At 46.4% G+C, this 14,049-nt stretch overlaps 1 protein-coding gene across 1 annotated transcript in view; it reads left to right on the top strand.

The window, feature by feature from the left end:
• Window positions 1–14,049, top strand: part of LOC138580499 (protein spire homolog 1-like) — a 1,163,133-nt gene that overhangs the window by 141,510 nt on the left and 1,007,574 nt on the right. The window contains exons 4-5 of the mRNA XM_069651091.1: window positions 1,035–1,115; window positions 3,473–3,535. Coding sequence (XP_069507192.1) covers window positions 1,035–1,115; window positions 3,473–3,535 — 144 coding nt within the window. The remainder of the gene's footprint in view (window positions 1–1,034; window positions 1,116–3,472; window positions 3,536–14,049) is intronic.

Genomic DNA, 14,049 nt, shown 5'->3' with positions numbered 1-14,049 from the left:
TTGGCGCAAAATCAAGCCGTTAGCTCCAGAAAATTGCCCTCGTTTTACAAGGCATTGCTATTGTATACATGGCTTAATCGACCCAACTCAATGTATACAGTAACACTGCCCTGTAAAACCAAAACATTTCTCGAGCAGATGGCTTTCTTTTGAGCTAATTTGCATACCCACAATGCCTTGCCGATGTGTGGCTCTGACCTGGAGATGTACTTCCACCAATGGTTACTACATGGCGTTGTGGAATGCGAGACTTGGTACAAATGGAATTGTCTAACCGAACACAACACCTGGATGTTCTTCTTTACTTTATTAATTAGAAGGTGCACACCTTTCCTACTTGTACCAACCATCTTTAACACATAATAATCAAATCTACTCTTCTACCCAATATATGCCTCTCCATGACCCATGCACCCTCTCCCCTCGGGTCTTCTCTCCCCTTATACCCCACAATGGCACTGCTCTATTACAAGCCCACTCTATCGGGAACCGTGTTGTGTAGGGCTCATTTTCCGTCTGGAGTTGCACACGGGTCCTTGTGCAAAACGTGATCTGATGTCTACCGAGTCTGATAGAATTCAGTTATATACCCATTTCTGGTGCACCTTGACCAACACATTTTTGTATATTTCGCCTTTTCCCTCTTATTCTGACATTGTTGGTTTGGTTAAGTAAAAACGAGTAAAATATGTCTGCCTCGTGTTTTATAGGTTGATTGTAGGTACAATAAAATGTTCCCCATTCTTAATTCGGGATACCTCCTTAAAGTATCATACACAATCACAATTCTAAAAAGGCCCCAATACTTTTGTAGCCTGTAAATGTGAGCCCCACCAATGCTGGACTGTAAATCTGAGCTCCTCCCCATCTATTTGATTGAGAGGCAGGATGGTGATCTTTTCCAAGTAGGGCCTTCAAGATGGGCCTTCCTGTGTGCCCCGTCAGTCTGAGAGTGCTGCATGCAGGCTCGCCCAGAATTAAATACTTTGCATGCGTTGAGGGTGCAGGCCCAATGACTCTTCTTTGTCTTTCAGGTTTGTGAGAAGCGCTTGGTTAACCCTTTGGAAGCTGAAATCCATTACAGGGAGGTGTGCAAAGAAGAATTTCCAAACCACGCAAGTATCTGTAACTTCTTAACAGTTGAAGGCTGGTATTGTTGGGAGTACTCTAGAACTACATGCTGCACTACTTAACTTCCCTCCTTGTGCTGCCTACGATTTCCTTCCTTCATAACCAGCCCGGGATTGGGTGTTCCCTGTGATTGCACTGAGTGACATTTGCGCCACATTGCGATACCAAGGTGCGCTTTTTTTTTCTTTTTTTTTTCATTGAATTCCTTCCTTTTTGCCATTTTTCTTCTCTGTAATATGCCCTCAACAGTATTTTCTTTGGCAAGCATTCCTACTATGGCAATGCCTCATTCTTTGTTTTCAGCTGGCTGCAAAATCCATTTTTGATCAGTTTTACATTTGCTAAGGCAGCAAGAGCTCAGCAGTTTGAGGCTCTGATGCAGAAGGTGCAGTAGCTCGCTTGGTTACTTGAAGAGGTGACGTGTCCACTTAGTGGAGGAGAAGATGCCCTGGTCTGTGTTCCCTGTATGGCATGCATGAAATGTTGGCCTGGCCTCCCATGCCAAGATTATCACTCTAGGTAAACCTATGACTTGTAGTAGATCACAAACTCCACTCCCCCCACCTGCGACAACATTAAGGCAGCTGGGCAATACTACCATGAAGACACCTGAAGCCTTGAATGCCATTTTGACGGGACATCATCTTTTGAGACTCCGGTAGGATCACTGTTTCAAAAAACACCTGCCCACGCTGAGGACTTCTCATTCACTTAATGACAATCTGAATGAAATCCGTGACCTGGCTCAGTTCTGCAACCAGTTTCCCTTTTTTTTAAGCAAGGTTAAAGTGGGCATATTTATTGCATTATGAATACATGCAAGGTATAAAGGGGAGCGTAAATGAGGAATATAAGACGATAGTAACCAGAAATGCCTCTGCAACATTTGGGAATAGGACAAAATGACTGGGGGCAAAACGTCCGACCCCCATTTTTCCGCAGTTAGATATGTGGGGGGGTAAAGTTAATGTCGGGGGTAAGGTGGGGGGGCAGAGGGTGGTCTCCCCCACATATATTTGTGGAAAAATAAAATTTCAGACTTTTGGTAGTCAGACTTTTGCATTCGGTCATTTCGCGCAGATCCTAACATTTGAGCTCACAGCGATGTGCTTACTTCTAAACGCCCAATCAGTCCTGCAAGGAACACAGCATGCCTGGGGATGGGGATTCGTTCTGCTGAATCCTTTCAGGGATGGCTGATGCAGATAAGAGCAAAGGCAAGTTGACCAAGTGCACCCCAACACTTGGCAGAGTTCTCGCAGGTCAGCTTCTGTGTCCCAAATCCAAGTTCTGGCTAGCATCACGCCGAACCCAAAACTCCTTTGTGGACTCCAGCAGTAAGTATGCCTTACTCCACGCGGAGGAGTGGGGACCCCCTAGCTCTGCAGATTCAATATCTATTAGTGGAGGGTGTGCTTTGTTTGGCTGCTCTAGTTTCTTCCGGATGCATGAAAGAAAGTATCTTAACTTGCCTAAGTTTTACACTCTCACCTCCCCAACTGCAACTAGCTGTCCTTCCAGTGGAAGTAACTGTATTATGTAGTGTGTATGTATGTATGTATGTGTGTGTGTGTGTGTGTGTGTATGTGTATGTATATATATATATATATATATATATACACTTCCCAGCCCTTGTGATTGCTTTGAGAAAATTGCCAATTGCCATTGCTGCACCTTCTTTGAGAACTTTTCACTTGATCACCATGTCCAGGAGTTCATTGTTCATTGGCACCGGAAGTATCATAGTTCCAAAGGGCTTAGCTCACCGGGCATGACTTCCTTCAAAACAGGTGAATGTTACAATGTTAAACTTGCCCTGGCACCTTCTGCATTAGGCTTCTTCAGCTCTTCCCTCCTTTTGGGCTTCAGCCACAGAGTCCTAAACATCCTTGCGATCAAGGCTATTGGAGGGGAAACTGCTATTGAGGCAGATGTGTGGGGAAATTGTTGACTTTGAGGCATTGGCCTATAATTCTCCTGTTATTTGGTACAAAGTAGGTTCTTGTATTAATTCCCCTTGAAGAGAGTCCTTCCATTTTATCTTTCAAGCTTCCACCTTGAGGCCGAATTCTCTGGCATAGGTAGTTATGCATCTCCTAGAGGCAGCCACTAGAACTTTGTGTCTCCACAGGCTCAGGATATGAACTTGTGGTTACTTGAGGATTCTGGTCAGGATGGCTAGCCAATGTATCATTCAGTTCACTCTCTTGCTATTGATAACCTTTTATAGTTTGATCAATAATGTCATTACTATTCAGCCAATCTTCATTTTGAAATAAAGTGAAAAGCTATTGATATTAATCTGGTTCACTTACATTATTTTCATGATCTTTGTCCACAGTGTCCCAAAAAAATAAAGCTGGAAGATCTGGATGTGGGCTCACCTAATATTCTGAACAAATGGGTATGTTTTCAGTTTGAATGTACTGAAGTCCACTGGCCACTTGAGCTATACCGGCGATATCACGGTTTGACCTGGGGGCTCTGTGTGCTTTCTGACCAATGCATATGTCCATGTGAAAAATGATTGGTCAAAATCAATTGTCTGGGGTGTGATAAAGTGCATCTGTCATACTTTGTGATTTTTGTCAAGCAACCTCTGGATGGGGATTTCAGCGTTTCATCTTGCACTTTAGAACAATCATTCTTAACCTGTATGTTCTTTCAACAAGCATGAGCTTCCTTGTTCGAAAAAAAAAATAAAGCCTGAACTACGTCCCGTTAACCTCCTGATGGCTCTTCTGCCTTGCTCGGCCCCCTGTACTCCCACTTTTTCTGCGCAGTGCTCAATTCCTCGGCTATATCCGTCACCTAACCACCATGAGCACATATCACCGCTTCTCCGACCCTTATTAACAGTAGAGCCTCCTCTATTGCTTTTATGTTGAGAAGGGTGTGTTAAGTACAAAGAGATTCGGGGAAGCTGTGCTCCGAGCTTGGATCATCTTCACTTAAATTGAGTCACTTCAACTAAAGGACCCTCTTGTAATTTACGATTATCTAACTTCTCTACTGTCACCAAGAATAAGATCTTTACTTTGTTGCATGCGATTAAATGAACTTTGCACTGGGGATAAACCTTTTTCTAGTAAATTATGTGACTACAAATTTGGTGAACCAGACGATTTATTGCACTTTCTGCAAATTTTCTCAAAAACAGTACTATGGAAATCCTCCCTTTATGTATGCCACATCTACGCAGCCTTGGAATAAAAACAAGATGGGGGGGGGGAGGGGTGGACGTGGGGGGGGGGTTGTAAAGGCCATTTGAATGACCCGTGATTTATTGCTGGGTTCCGATGTGGTTCACTTAATTAACAACGTAATGCCAATGAGGTTAATTCTGGGACAGCCCGCATGCAAATTGTGTTTTTTCTGAAATTTTTGTATTTTGTTTTAAAAATCTTTATTTTTTGGGTGGGGCTTGTATGTGTAAAATCATGCCGTCTGCTTTTTGTTTTTTTTATTGCATAAGCCGATTAAATTCAATATTGTCTACAAATTCCCCTGAGGAGATCTCGAGCATTGTAGATTCACTACAAGTAAATCAGTTCCTAGGCTCCATATCCGCTGTAGGTACATGTGTGATCAGGGGATGAACTGGTGGCGAACAGTATGGTCTTCCTTTCTGAAGCGCAAGAGAGGCTGACAATTGGTGTGTTGGCATGTTATTCCAGAATCTGGGGCATGGCGGGAGAAGGCCCACCCTCCGGATCATTCCTTCTTGGGGGCAGTGAGGCTTATACATCGGAGGCCCACCAGAGATAGCATTATTTATCTGCATAAGATGGACCTTTTGTCATTGCCTTCTATGTGGTTCAGGCCATTTTGATATTGTGCACATGCGTACTCTTGAGCTACACGGATTTACAAAGGAGCTGTACAGATCTGTTACATGAACATACGTTGTGTAGATATTTACAAAGGGACAGCAGGTTGTTCATCGTTGGAGGTGTTAATGTAGAAGATGGCTGTGTGCAACATTCTCGAGCTCAAATTGGGCTCATTTCCAATGCATGGCAAATAGTAAGGCTGTTTTTACAATAATGGGCTAATTATGCAAAATATAAACAGAACGAATTGATGTGAACCTTGCACTGCATATAAATGGCAAAGCATATTAAAAGGCTTAAAGCAAAAATGCGAATACACAATGTTATATGCCAAGGCCAGAAAGGTTACCGTTTAAGGATTAAGCTGCTCATAACTGAGTTTAATTAGTGCTTCTTAATTATGTTCTGTGGTGTGAATGGATCACATGCGGCGGTGCATCTTTTTCTGATGTGAACTTCACGGGTTCTGCTCTCGAGGGCTTTCACAAGCGCTTCTTCAAATACCATTTATTTCTCCATCGTGTCAGTTTCCCCATATATTCAATTAAATTTGGCTGCGTCTGGCTGGTGGTGTAATTATGTATTCAAATGGTTTATTCTGTCCCACTAATTGGGAGGCTAGCTTTTGGCTGTAGTTTCAGTAGTTCTTAAACTTGCTCTCTGTGTGCCCTATTTGCTTGAGATTGATTGGGTCAGTGCACAGGGGTATGAGTGATGTATCCGGGGACCATGAGTGATTGCTCGGGTCCAGTGACCTCAACTCCGGTCAAAGATTTGGCATCAAGACGGTGCTACCACTTTTACTTCCGGGAAGGAGAGAGGCCCTTTGGCATGGATCTTCCTGTTGAGGTCTGCATTTTATCAACTCCACAATTCAAGGCGTTGCAAAGGCATCTTTCTATCCGGCAAATGGTATCTGTTCGGAATGTCCCTACAGTTCTCTAATTTCCCTAAACACCTGAGCAAGAATTACACCAAACGGATACACAGACTGACTCACAGACAGCAACTAACAGTACTGTGCTACTCTTAACATGCCGGCCCAAATTCTGGCTACCCTTGTCCTCTACAGCTGTCGCTGATCCGGAGCTAGGTCTGTGCCTACAAAAAGAAAATGGAGGGTGCTTGGCTGGTGGCTAGTGGAATGTAGGGTCCAGATTAAAACTGAATGTTATCTTTTGTGTCCATCCCAATAGAACTCCGGACTAAATTAATGAGGGAATTCCCCGACTGAGTGCTTTGGTCCGCTAGCTAAGGCGTCTTGCCGGTTCGACTTTCCTGAAACTGGAAACTTTTTTTCTTGTATGAACCACACATGCTGTGAAGCATGCAGGTAGCAAGCAAACTTTTGCTGTTCCACTTGCCACTAAGAAGTGGTTGACAACCTATGGTTCTACATGTTATTGGACTAAATCCATCAATCCTAGCCAGCATAGTCAATTGCAAGGGATTGTGCAATGGTGGCCTCCCACTGACAAAGTGGAGGGCCTGCCTTGTGTGATTGGCAGCTACCATAGTTCTGTGTGTTTGCACGGGGAACTGTGCTTACCTGACTGTCCCACCCACCCCCACTTGCTTGGCACACCTTTCTGCCCTCATATTTGGCCTGGGCCTCTTTCCTTTAGATATCCTGTTTCTGAGTGAGTAAAAGAATATACATTTGTTTACACATCAGTTTTATAACCTCTCACTAAAGTAAAGCAGTCGAAAAATCACACTCTTAATACACCACACCACTCCCAATATATTCTCAACAAGTTAAGCTCAAAAATGAAGTGTGAGCAAAATGGCACTCAAACAATTTAAAAAGGGAGGGAAAGACAAGGTTAGATACAAATTGAGCAGCACCAACAGGTAAGTAAGCAGGGCAATCTAGAAAGAGGAACTACATTGATGGAATCAAATCAAAAAGGCTTGGGGCCAAAGTCACTAGGACAAATCTTTTGCTCAAGATCACACAGTTCAGGGTAGTTTGCGGTTAAGTCTTTGCCAAGAGTTCTGGACGAAGTTGGTCGGCAGAAAGTTAGTTTAAAGAGTAGAGAAGGACAAGCCCTCGGATTGGTGAAAGGGTTCACACACATTCACCGCAGCTGGATGAAACTAACAACCGTATTTGAACAGTACCTTTAAATGGAGAAGCTGTAGGTGAGGCAGACGTTCCTGGCAGTTCCTGCAGGCTCACGGTTCCTGAAGCGACTGTCGGACTGACATGAAGTAGGAAGACTGGAGGGTCCTGCACTGCCCAGGGAAGAAACCAGCAACAGAGCAAAGCAACAAATAAAAGGTGAGCTCCTTAAAACCCAAGCAGGATCCGACCTTGCTGGCTATCCGGTTCACTGTAGCTCTGTACAGCAAATTCGGCCAGAGGAGGGAGTCCTGGCTTGCAGTTTAGGCGAACTGGTTGGTCCCACCAGCTCAGGGGAAGAAGATTCATGGTAGATGTTCTCTGTGGTTGGAGTCGGACAATTCGGACCTGCAGCAGGGCTTCACCGGGCGGTTCAGTCGTTGTAGGGGTCCTCTTCTGTCAGCTCCTCGTCTGTTCTTTCTTTCCAGTAGTGACTCTGGCTTTCCAATCCCAGAAACCTTCTTTACGATCTAGTTTTCCCCCATTCACACAGCCTGGCTGTCAATCACAAAGCAGGGTGGCTGTCCTGGTGGGACAGTCACCTAGCCAATCAAACAGGAGTGTGACTTGGCTTACCAAGGGAACCCATGGCAGGGGTCCTAAAACCCCTCCCTCACATCCTGCCTACCCAGACTTTCAGGTGCCTAAGGAAGGCTTCTGCGGAAAAGCCTGTGAAAAGACGGTGAACAAAGGAACCAAACCTGGTTTGGTGCACGGAGTAAAATGCGAGAAAGCCCTTTACAAAAAGAAAATGGTGAATAAACCGTATAAAAACGTATATGGTCCAGCGGGTTTAAGTTTGAGCCTACCAAGATAGCCCAAAACAATACTAAGGTTATTTAAGATGACCACGGTAGGAAAAATAGGGTAGTTACCGCTGCCACCAGCCAAGTCTTGATGAAAAGAGAGCGAAACAATGCTCCAAGAGAAACCGACAAAAAGGGATAAGTATTAACCCTTTCCAGTAGTCTATGTAAGATAGTTTGAACTGGGTCTGTGGATTTTAAAGAGACTAATAGTCAATGGCAACTTTACATGTTCTGGGAGACAGTTTTTGGTCCCAGAAAAGGAGTCTGAGTTGGGCAGTCTAAAAGACAACCCTGTGTCACTGCACTGATGGTCCTGTGTAACACGCAATAAAAAGATGCCTATGGAGTAGGTGAGGCTCCACAGTCTCTGAACACAAGAATGTTAAAACATACACAGCAAAACACATGTAAGAGTGGGGAAAAAATGCTCACTCTTACCAGGTGAAAAAAATAAATCCTAGAAATCCAGCAAAGCTGCTGAGGGACTCAGTAGGTAAGGGAAATTAGCCATTCGGGAGAATTCTCCCTAACAGTCGATGAGTGTTTACTGTCTTACTGCGGCATGGCATTTGTCACTTTTTATGACATCAAGGGAAAAACTGACATTTGTGACTAGACTGGCTTACATTGGTGGCTCTAGTATAGCCATAAATTTGTCATGGCACTTTCTATACTTGGCTTAAGATAAAAAGCAAAAGGAAGTATGATTACTTGGTACACTGGCCTGTATTATGGCCCGTCTGGATATACTTTGTTTCTGTGGCATTGCATTTTTACTTTTTACTGGCTGGGGTCCTTATGTGCCAATACTGCCATATGTTGCATCATGCATGGAAAGGTATGTGCACAGCCAGCATGCAAATGTTTTACGTACTTGCATATTTTGTGGCCAAAGGCATCATGAAAATGGTCCTGTGCACTGTTGGTGACTTTCATCTGTTGGGTTTTTCATGTGCTACTGTACGCAATTGATTGCAAATGTTTCACAGGGTGCTGTAAAATGCACCATTTTCAACCATTATTTAAAATCTGTCTGGGTGGGCTGTGGGGGGAACACCCCTTTAGTTGGGGGTTCTCGCTGTGCTTCTTCACATGCATATTGGACCCATATGGTGACTCTCCTCCAGTAAAAAAAAAAAAAATCACTGACTTCCACTGCATGAGATGTAGTGAAAACATCTGGAGAGCCATAGGTTAAAACCGCTGCAGGTGGAGCAAGTTTGGGCTTTATGCACATTTTTTCACAAACTGAGCACATCGGATGACCTATGACATTTAATACCGTAGTTTGCAAGTTGCACAACATTACATATTGTGTGGCAGACTGAAAAGAAAATGAAGCAAACTGGTTTTCAAACAAATGGTGTCTAAAGCCAGACCGAATTGGGGAGGAGATGCGGTCCCTTGACTCGATTGCATGGTGATGATGATTTAATAGAATTAGAACAGGCTGCCTTTCTTGAACAAAGCACATCTTCCCGTGCAAGTCCGCGCCTCCCTCTGATTTCTTTGGTGTATCTGCCGAAAGCGGGCGAGGTTCGAAATTGGCAACGACCAACGGAAGGTACAGTAAGAGAGAAACGGCTCATGGCCCCCGATGCACAAAGGGCTTCTATGCATAATGAATACAAGAACGTCGTGTGCATCCCCGTTCTTTTGCACAACGAACACAGGATCCCGATTCTGCCGCCATAGCGAGCTCGTTTTGATTAAGCCAAGTAACACACGTGGAATACAGAATGGGAGTTGCCTTTTCTGCTCGTAATGGTAGGCACTAGGTGACGTTTATTCTTTGTGACGTTAACCCATATAAGAGACCACCAATGATCACGACAGAATGTTGCACCCTCTCTACACCCCCCCCACCCCCCACCCCCAGAGACGGCTTGTGCTCCAGGCCCAGCGGCATGGCTTTTTTAAACCATTGCAATTGAAAGTGGGCCTTGAACCTTGGGTTAACTGGTGCGCGGGGTGCTCTGGAAAGCTTAATGGCTTCTAAGTGAGCATTTAGGGTTTGGGGCTTCACTGCTGGCTGCCTTTCTTGATTTAGCTGTGGAGAAGCCAAACACATGTACCTGATAATGCACAGCCTCCTCGCCCCCTCCCCCCATTCGTTTGTTCTTGGTACAGCCTTTATTCCCGTGAGGGGGCTTCAGTGGTCACAAGCTGAAGGCTCTGTCACTTTACATGTTCATTTGCTGCTCAAAGAACGAGCGCTCCAAAATGTGCTGAATTATCCGGGTTTATGGTTGTAGATGAATCGTCAAGGTGGGGGCTCGTGTTCTTAAGGATAAAACCAATGGAATCGCACACTGGATTTTTTTTTATTAAGAAACTTTCATTAACGTGTATGCGCCACACATCTGTTTCCTCTACTAAAGCCCTTGACTTATGTTGCAATGAAATAATTTTTCCCGTTCTGTATATTCTATATACTGTTACAAGGTGTAAGCGCCAGGTGATGCAAACGTGCCCCAAATGGAAGTGCTTGTACACCAAAAGAAATAACATATATTTTTCAACTGCCCTTTGACATTTGAAAACCTTAAACTAATGCATTTTTGTTATGAACCTATGCAGGAAGATTTTTTTTCTTTTCAGCTATAGGCCAGGGGGCCCCAATCATTTTGAAATGGGCCTCTCCGCACCGTCTGCCAGCCCTGCTGTGATCAGCCCCCCTTTCGTAGCTCCTGCCGACCGCAGCAGAAAGCACAAGTCTAAGAAGGGTTATGTGGACTAGTGATAACCCGTGCATCCGTCCATTTTGGACCCATTACATAGCAATAACGAATTCTTCTTCCCCCCCAAGAAATGTGTAGAATGAGTCTTGCTTTGTTTTTTGGCATAAAAAGGCCGCAGATTTATTTTCCACAATAACATAAAACCACACTGTACACATTAGTGGAAATAACTCAAAAGATGCGGCGACTGCTCCGTGTCCAATAACCTGCTTCCCCCTTGCTTTCCAAAAGTCCATTATAGGCCCAACTCTCCCAACCCTTTGCGCCTGAGCTTCGCCTGCCCATGCAGGTGTTCCTGGACGGGGAGAGTGCCGTTTCCTTGGGGGAAGCTGAGCCCTTGTTGTCCCCCCACCCCCCCCCCGACGCCCCTGCCGTTCAGGCTCCCAAGGGGCGCTGGTCTGAGAAGGGCGAAGACCCTTCCGGCTTTCTCCTGGCTCATCCGGAGTCTGTCTCTTGTGTTTGGTTGCCCAAACACCGCCACGCCACCGGTGGGTTTTCGCCCACTGTGGCTCCCCCCTGCTACCTTCCTCACATTTCCAGATTTCTGTTCAAAGGATCCAGTAGACTAGCTCCAACCCCCGTGGTGACAATTGTACCCCATCCTTCAGAAAATACTCCTTACATTTTGAGGATTTTTGTGCAAAGGATCCAGTAGAACAGCTCCAACCCCAGTGGTTACAAATGTACCCCATCCTTCTGAAAATACTCTGGGGAAATTAAATTAATCAAGCCGTGCCTGATCTGGCCAGAGCCCCTGCAGAATTTGCCATTGCCCCATTTAGCTTTCGTCTGGACCTCTCCACGGCTACGTGATTATCCACGCCCCTACATTCCGGCCTTGGGATTATCTCTGACCCAATGATTTCTGTTTCACCCAATTGACTTGCCAATTCCTGTAGGGAGGCCATCATCCCCCGCATCAGAGCCCCCCTTCTCAGGCTTGTCAGGTCGTTACCTCCCACGTGGATGACCAATACGTCCGGCTTTGCCGTTTCCTTAGCAATCTGCACACCTGCCCCTGCAGTTGTGCCCCTTTCATCCCCGGCACCCCGTGCCACCCAATTCTGCCCTGGGAATCACCTCTGACCACACGCTCTCTGTTTCACCCCGCTGTGCAGATATTTCCTGCAAAAAGCGCATTGTGCCTGCTCTGGGACCCTTCTTCCTCTATCCCCTTTCCATCCCGCTCCACCTTAACAAGGGCGGGCCTGTTCCGGGAAACCTCTGCCTGCCCTTGCAGGAGTTACCTGCTTCCCCTTATTCCTTTGCACCAAGACCGTAGTAGGCCCAATTCTCCCAACCCTTTGTGCTTGAGCCTACCCTGCCCTTGCAGGTGTCCATAGGTGGGGAGAGCGCAGTTTCATTTTTGGGCGAAGCTGATCCCTTGTTACAGCCAGCCGCCCCTGCCGTTAGGCTCCCAAGAGGCGCCGGTCCGAGAAGTGCAAAACCGTTTGCGGGACATGACTTTCCTAGGAGTTAAGAATGCCCACCTTCCAGTGTTTCCAAACACTATTAGACCTTGACCTCCTAATTACTGGCGATGCCAACTCCCATTGTTTGTTGATGAGTACCCCCACTTTAATTATTAGGACTTGACCTGGCCACAAATTGAACAGCTGTGTACCCCACTGGGCCCCCAACAGTCAAGCTCACCCTTTCATCGCCCCAGAAGGTCCTGGTTTACCCCAGATTGTGGGTACCTAAACCGTCCCCAGAACATTCACCCCCTGAGGTACTGGTTTCCCCCAATACGTGTTGTCTGCCACAGCCCTGAAACCCAGGGTTGTCATAAAGTTACCCCACCTACCAGGCACTTCTTGTGTTATGTGGCTCTGGCCGAGCGAGCGGGAGGTTTGTGCTAGCTCGGCCCACCAGTCTCCCTTTGGCATGCCCCGGTTAAAAGCGTTACCACAGTTCTGCTGACTAGGAAATGTATTAGTTTACTGTGTTGCTGACCCATTGACAGATGACGAGATGTCCCAAAAAATGCCAGCTTCAGACCCGAGGTGCCTCTAGCAACAGCGGCAATACAGCCAACCTATGCAACCCGTGGTAGTTGCCATTGCACAGAGCCCAAACTATGCTCCCTATAGAACGCTCAGCCTGGGTAAACCATGGCCCAATTGAAAGACTTAACCCTCTAATGAGCAGTTCCGCCGGAAAGCGCTGCAGTTTAATCTGTCGCCATCTAGTAATATCTCCGCCGTTAAAATTAAACAAGGTAAACCAACGGCCGCCGCCTTCTGCATTTCCCCTGGCCGCACGCAATCAATTCGCTGCTAGCGGGATGTCCCGCCGGCCAAATAAAAGCGTCGCCTAACACACATTGAAACCTGGCTGTACACATGAAATAATCCTTTACGGATGCATGTCAGAACACTGCATTGCTCGCCCGCACTCCATGACGGTAGGTCGCAAAATTGTGGGACCCCAATGTTGCTGATGTCCTCTTCCCCTGAGGAAATGGGGCCAGAACTAACCTAATACAACTCAGTTTGAGAACCGTCTTTTGGCCCACAGGACTGTCCCAGCCCACGCTGTAACATCACCCCTCGTTCAAAAATGAAACCATGGCATTATACTTCCTTGATGGCACTCAACCTGTGTCAAGAAACCTTGCGTTACCTGGCCATACCAAGTGTACTGCCCTACGTCTGCCTGTGCAGGGGGAGCAATATACTTTGATCTGTTATTACCTACATAATCCAATTCCCAGGCAGCTATTGCTTCCCGGTTATGCTACTGCCGCCGTGCCTGTAACCAGGGGCCCATTATAACCTCGTGGGTACTGCCAGCCCCCTCCCGGCGCTCACCCCGTCATGCCGTAATCAGAATACTTCTCCCCCAGGTTAGGCGCCCCCCCCCCCCCACTGGAATCAATAACCAGCCTGTTATACTGCAGCTGTATAAGTTACTCCAATGCCCCATGCGGTCTGGGGACCTGCCATGCAGTTAACCTCTTTTAACCCAGGGCCACCTTCCTGCGATTCTATGTCCAACCCGAACCCAAGTGGTCGAGACCCTGCTCCAGCTCACTTTACTATCTGCCGCTTGTTACATGATCCAGCCCCGTTTACCCTAAGCCAAGTAGTTTGATTGGGGAATCGCCTGTAACCACCCCTTATTCCTCATGCCTCCTTTTGTATAACCTGCCCACAGTGACCCAGTAGTGATACCGCACATGATCGCTGAATAAAGAAGAATCTTCTAGATGCACAATCTAACGCGCTACGGACCCTCGGGTATCTGAGCACTGCTTATTACTACCCACGGTGTGGTGCGCATTTATCGACCTCGGAGGGATGAAAGGCTGAGTTGGCCCTTGCCGGGATTCGAACCTGCGTCAGCAGGCTCTGCACGGCTGTCGAAGCGAGCGCTCTACTCGCTGTGCCACTTGACCAGACAAAACA

This window comes from Ambystoma mexicanum, chromosome 3p, assembly GCF_040938575.1.
Source record: "Ambystoma mexicanum isolate Mex_15411 chromosome 3p, UKY_AmexF1_1, whole genome shotgun sequence".
Classification (NCBI taxonomy): domain Eukaryota; kingdom Metazoa; phylum Chordata; class Amphibia; order Caudata; family Ambystomatidae; genus Ambystoma; species Ambystoma mexicanum.
Note: the sequence above shows the minus strand (reverse complement) of the source record. Positions and strands in the feature narration are given on the sequence as shown.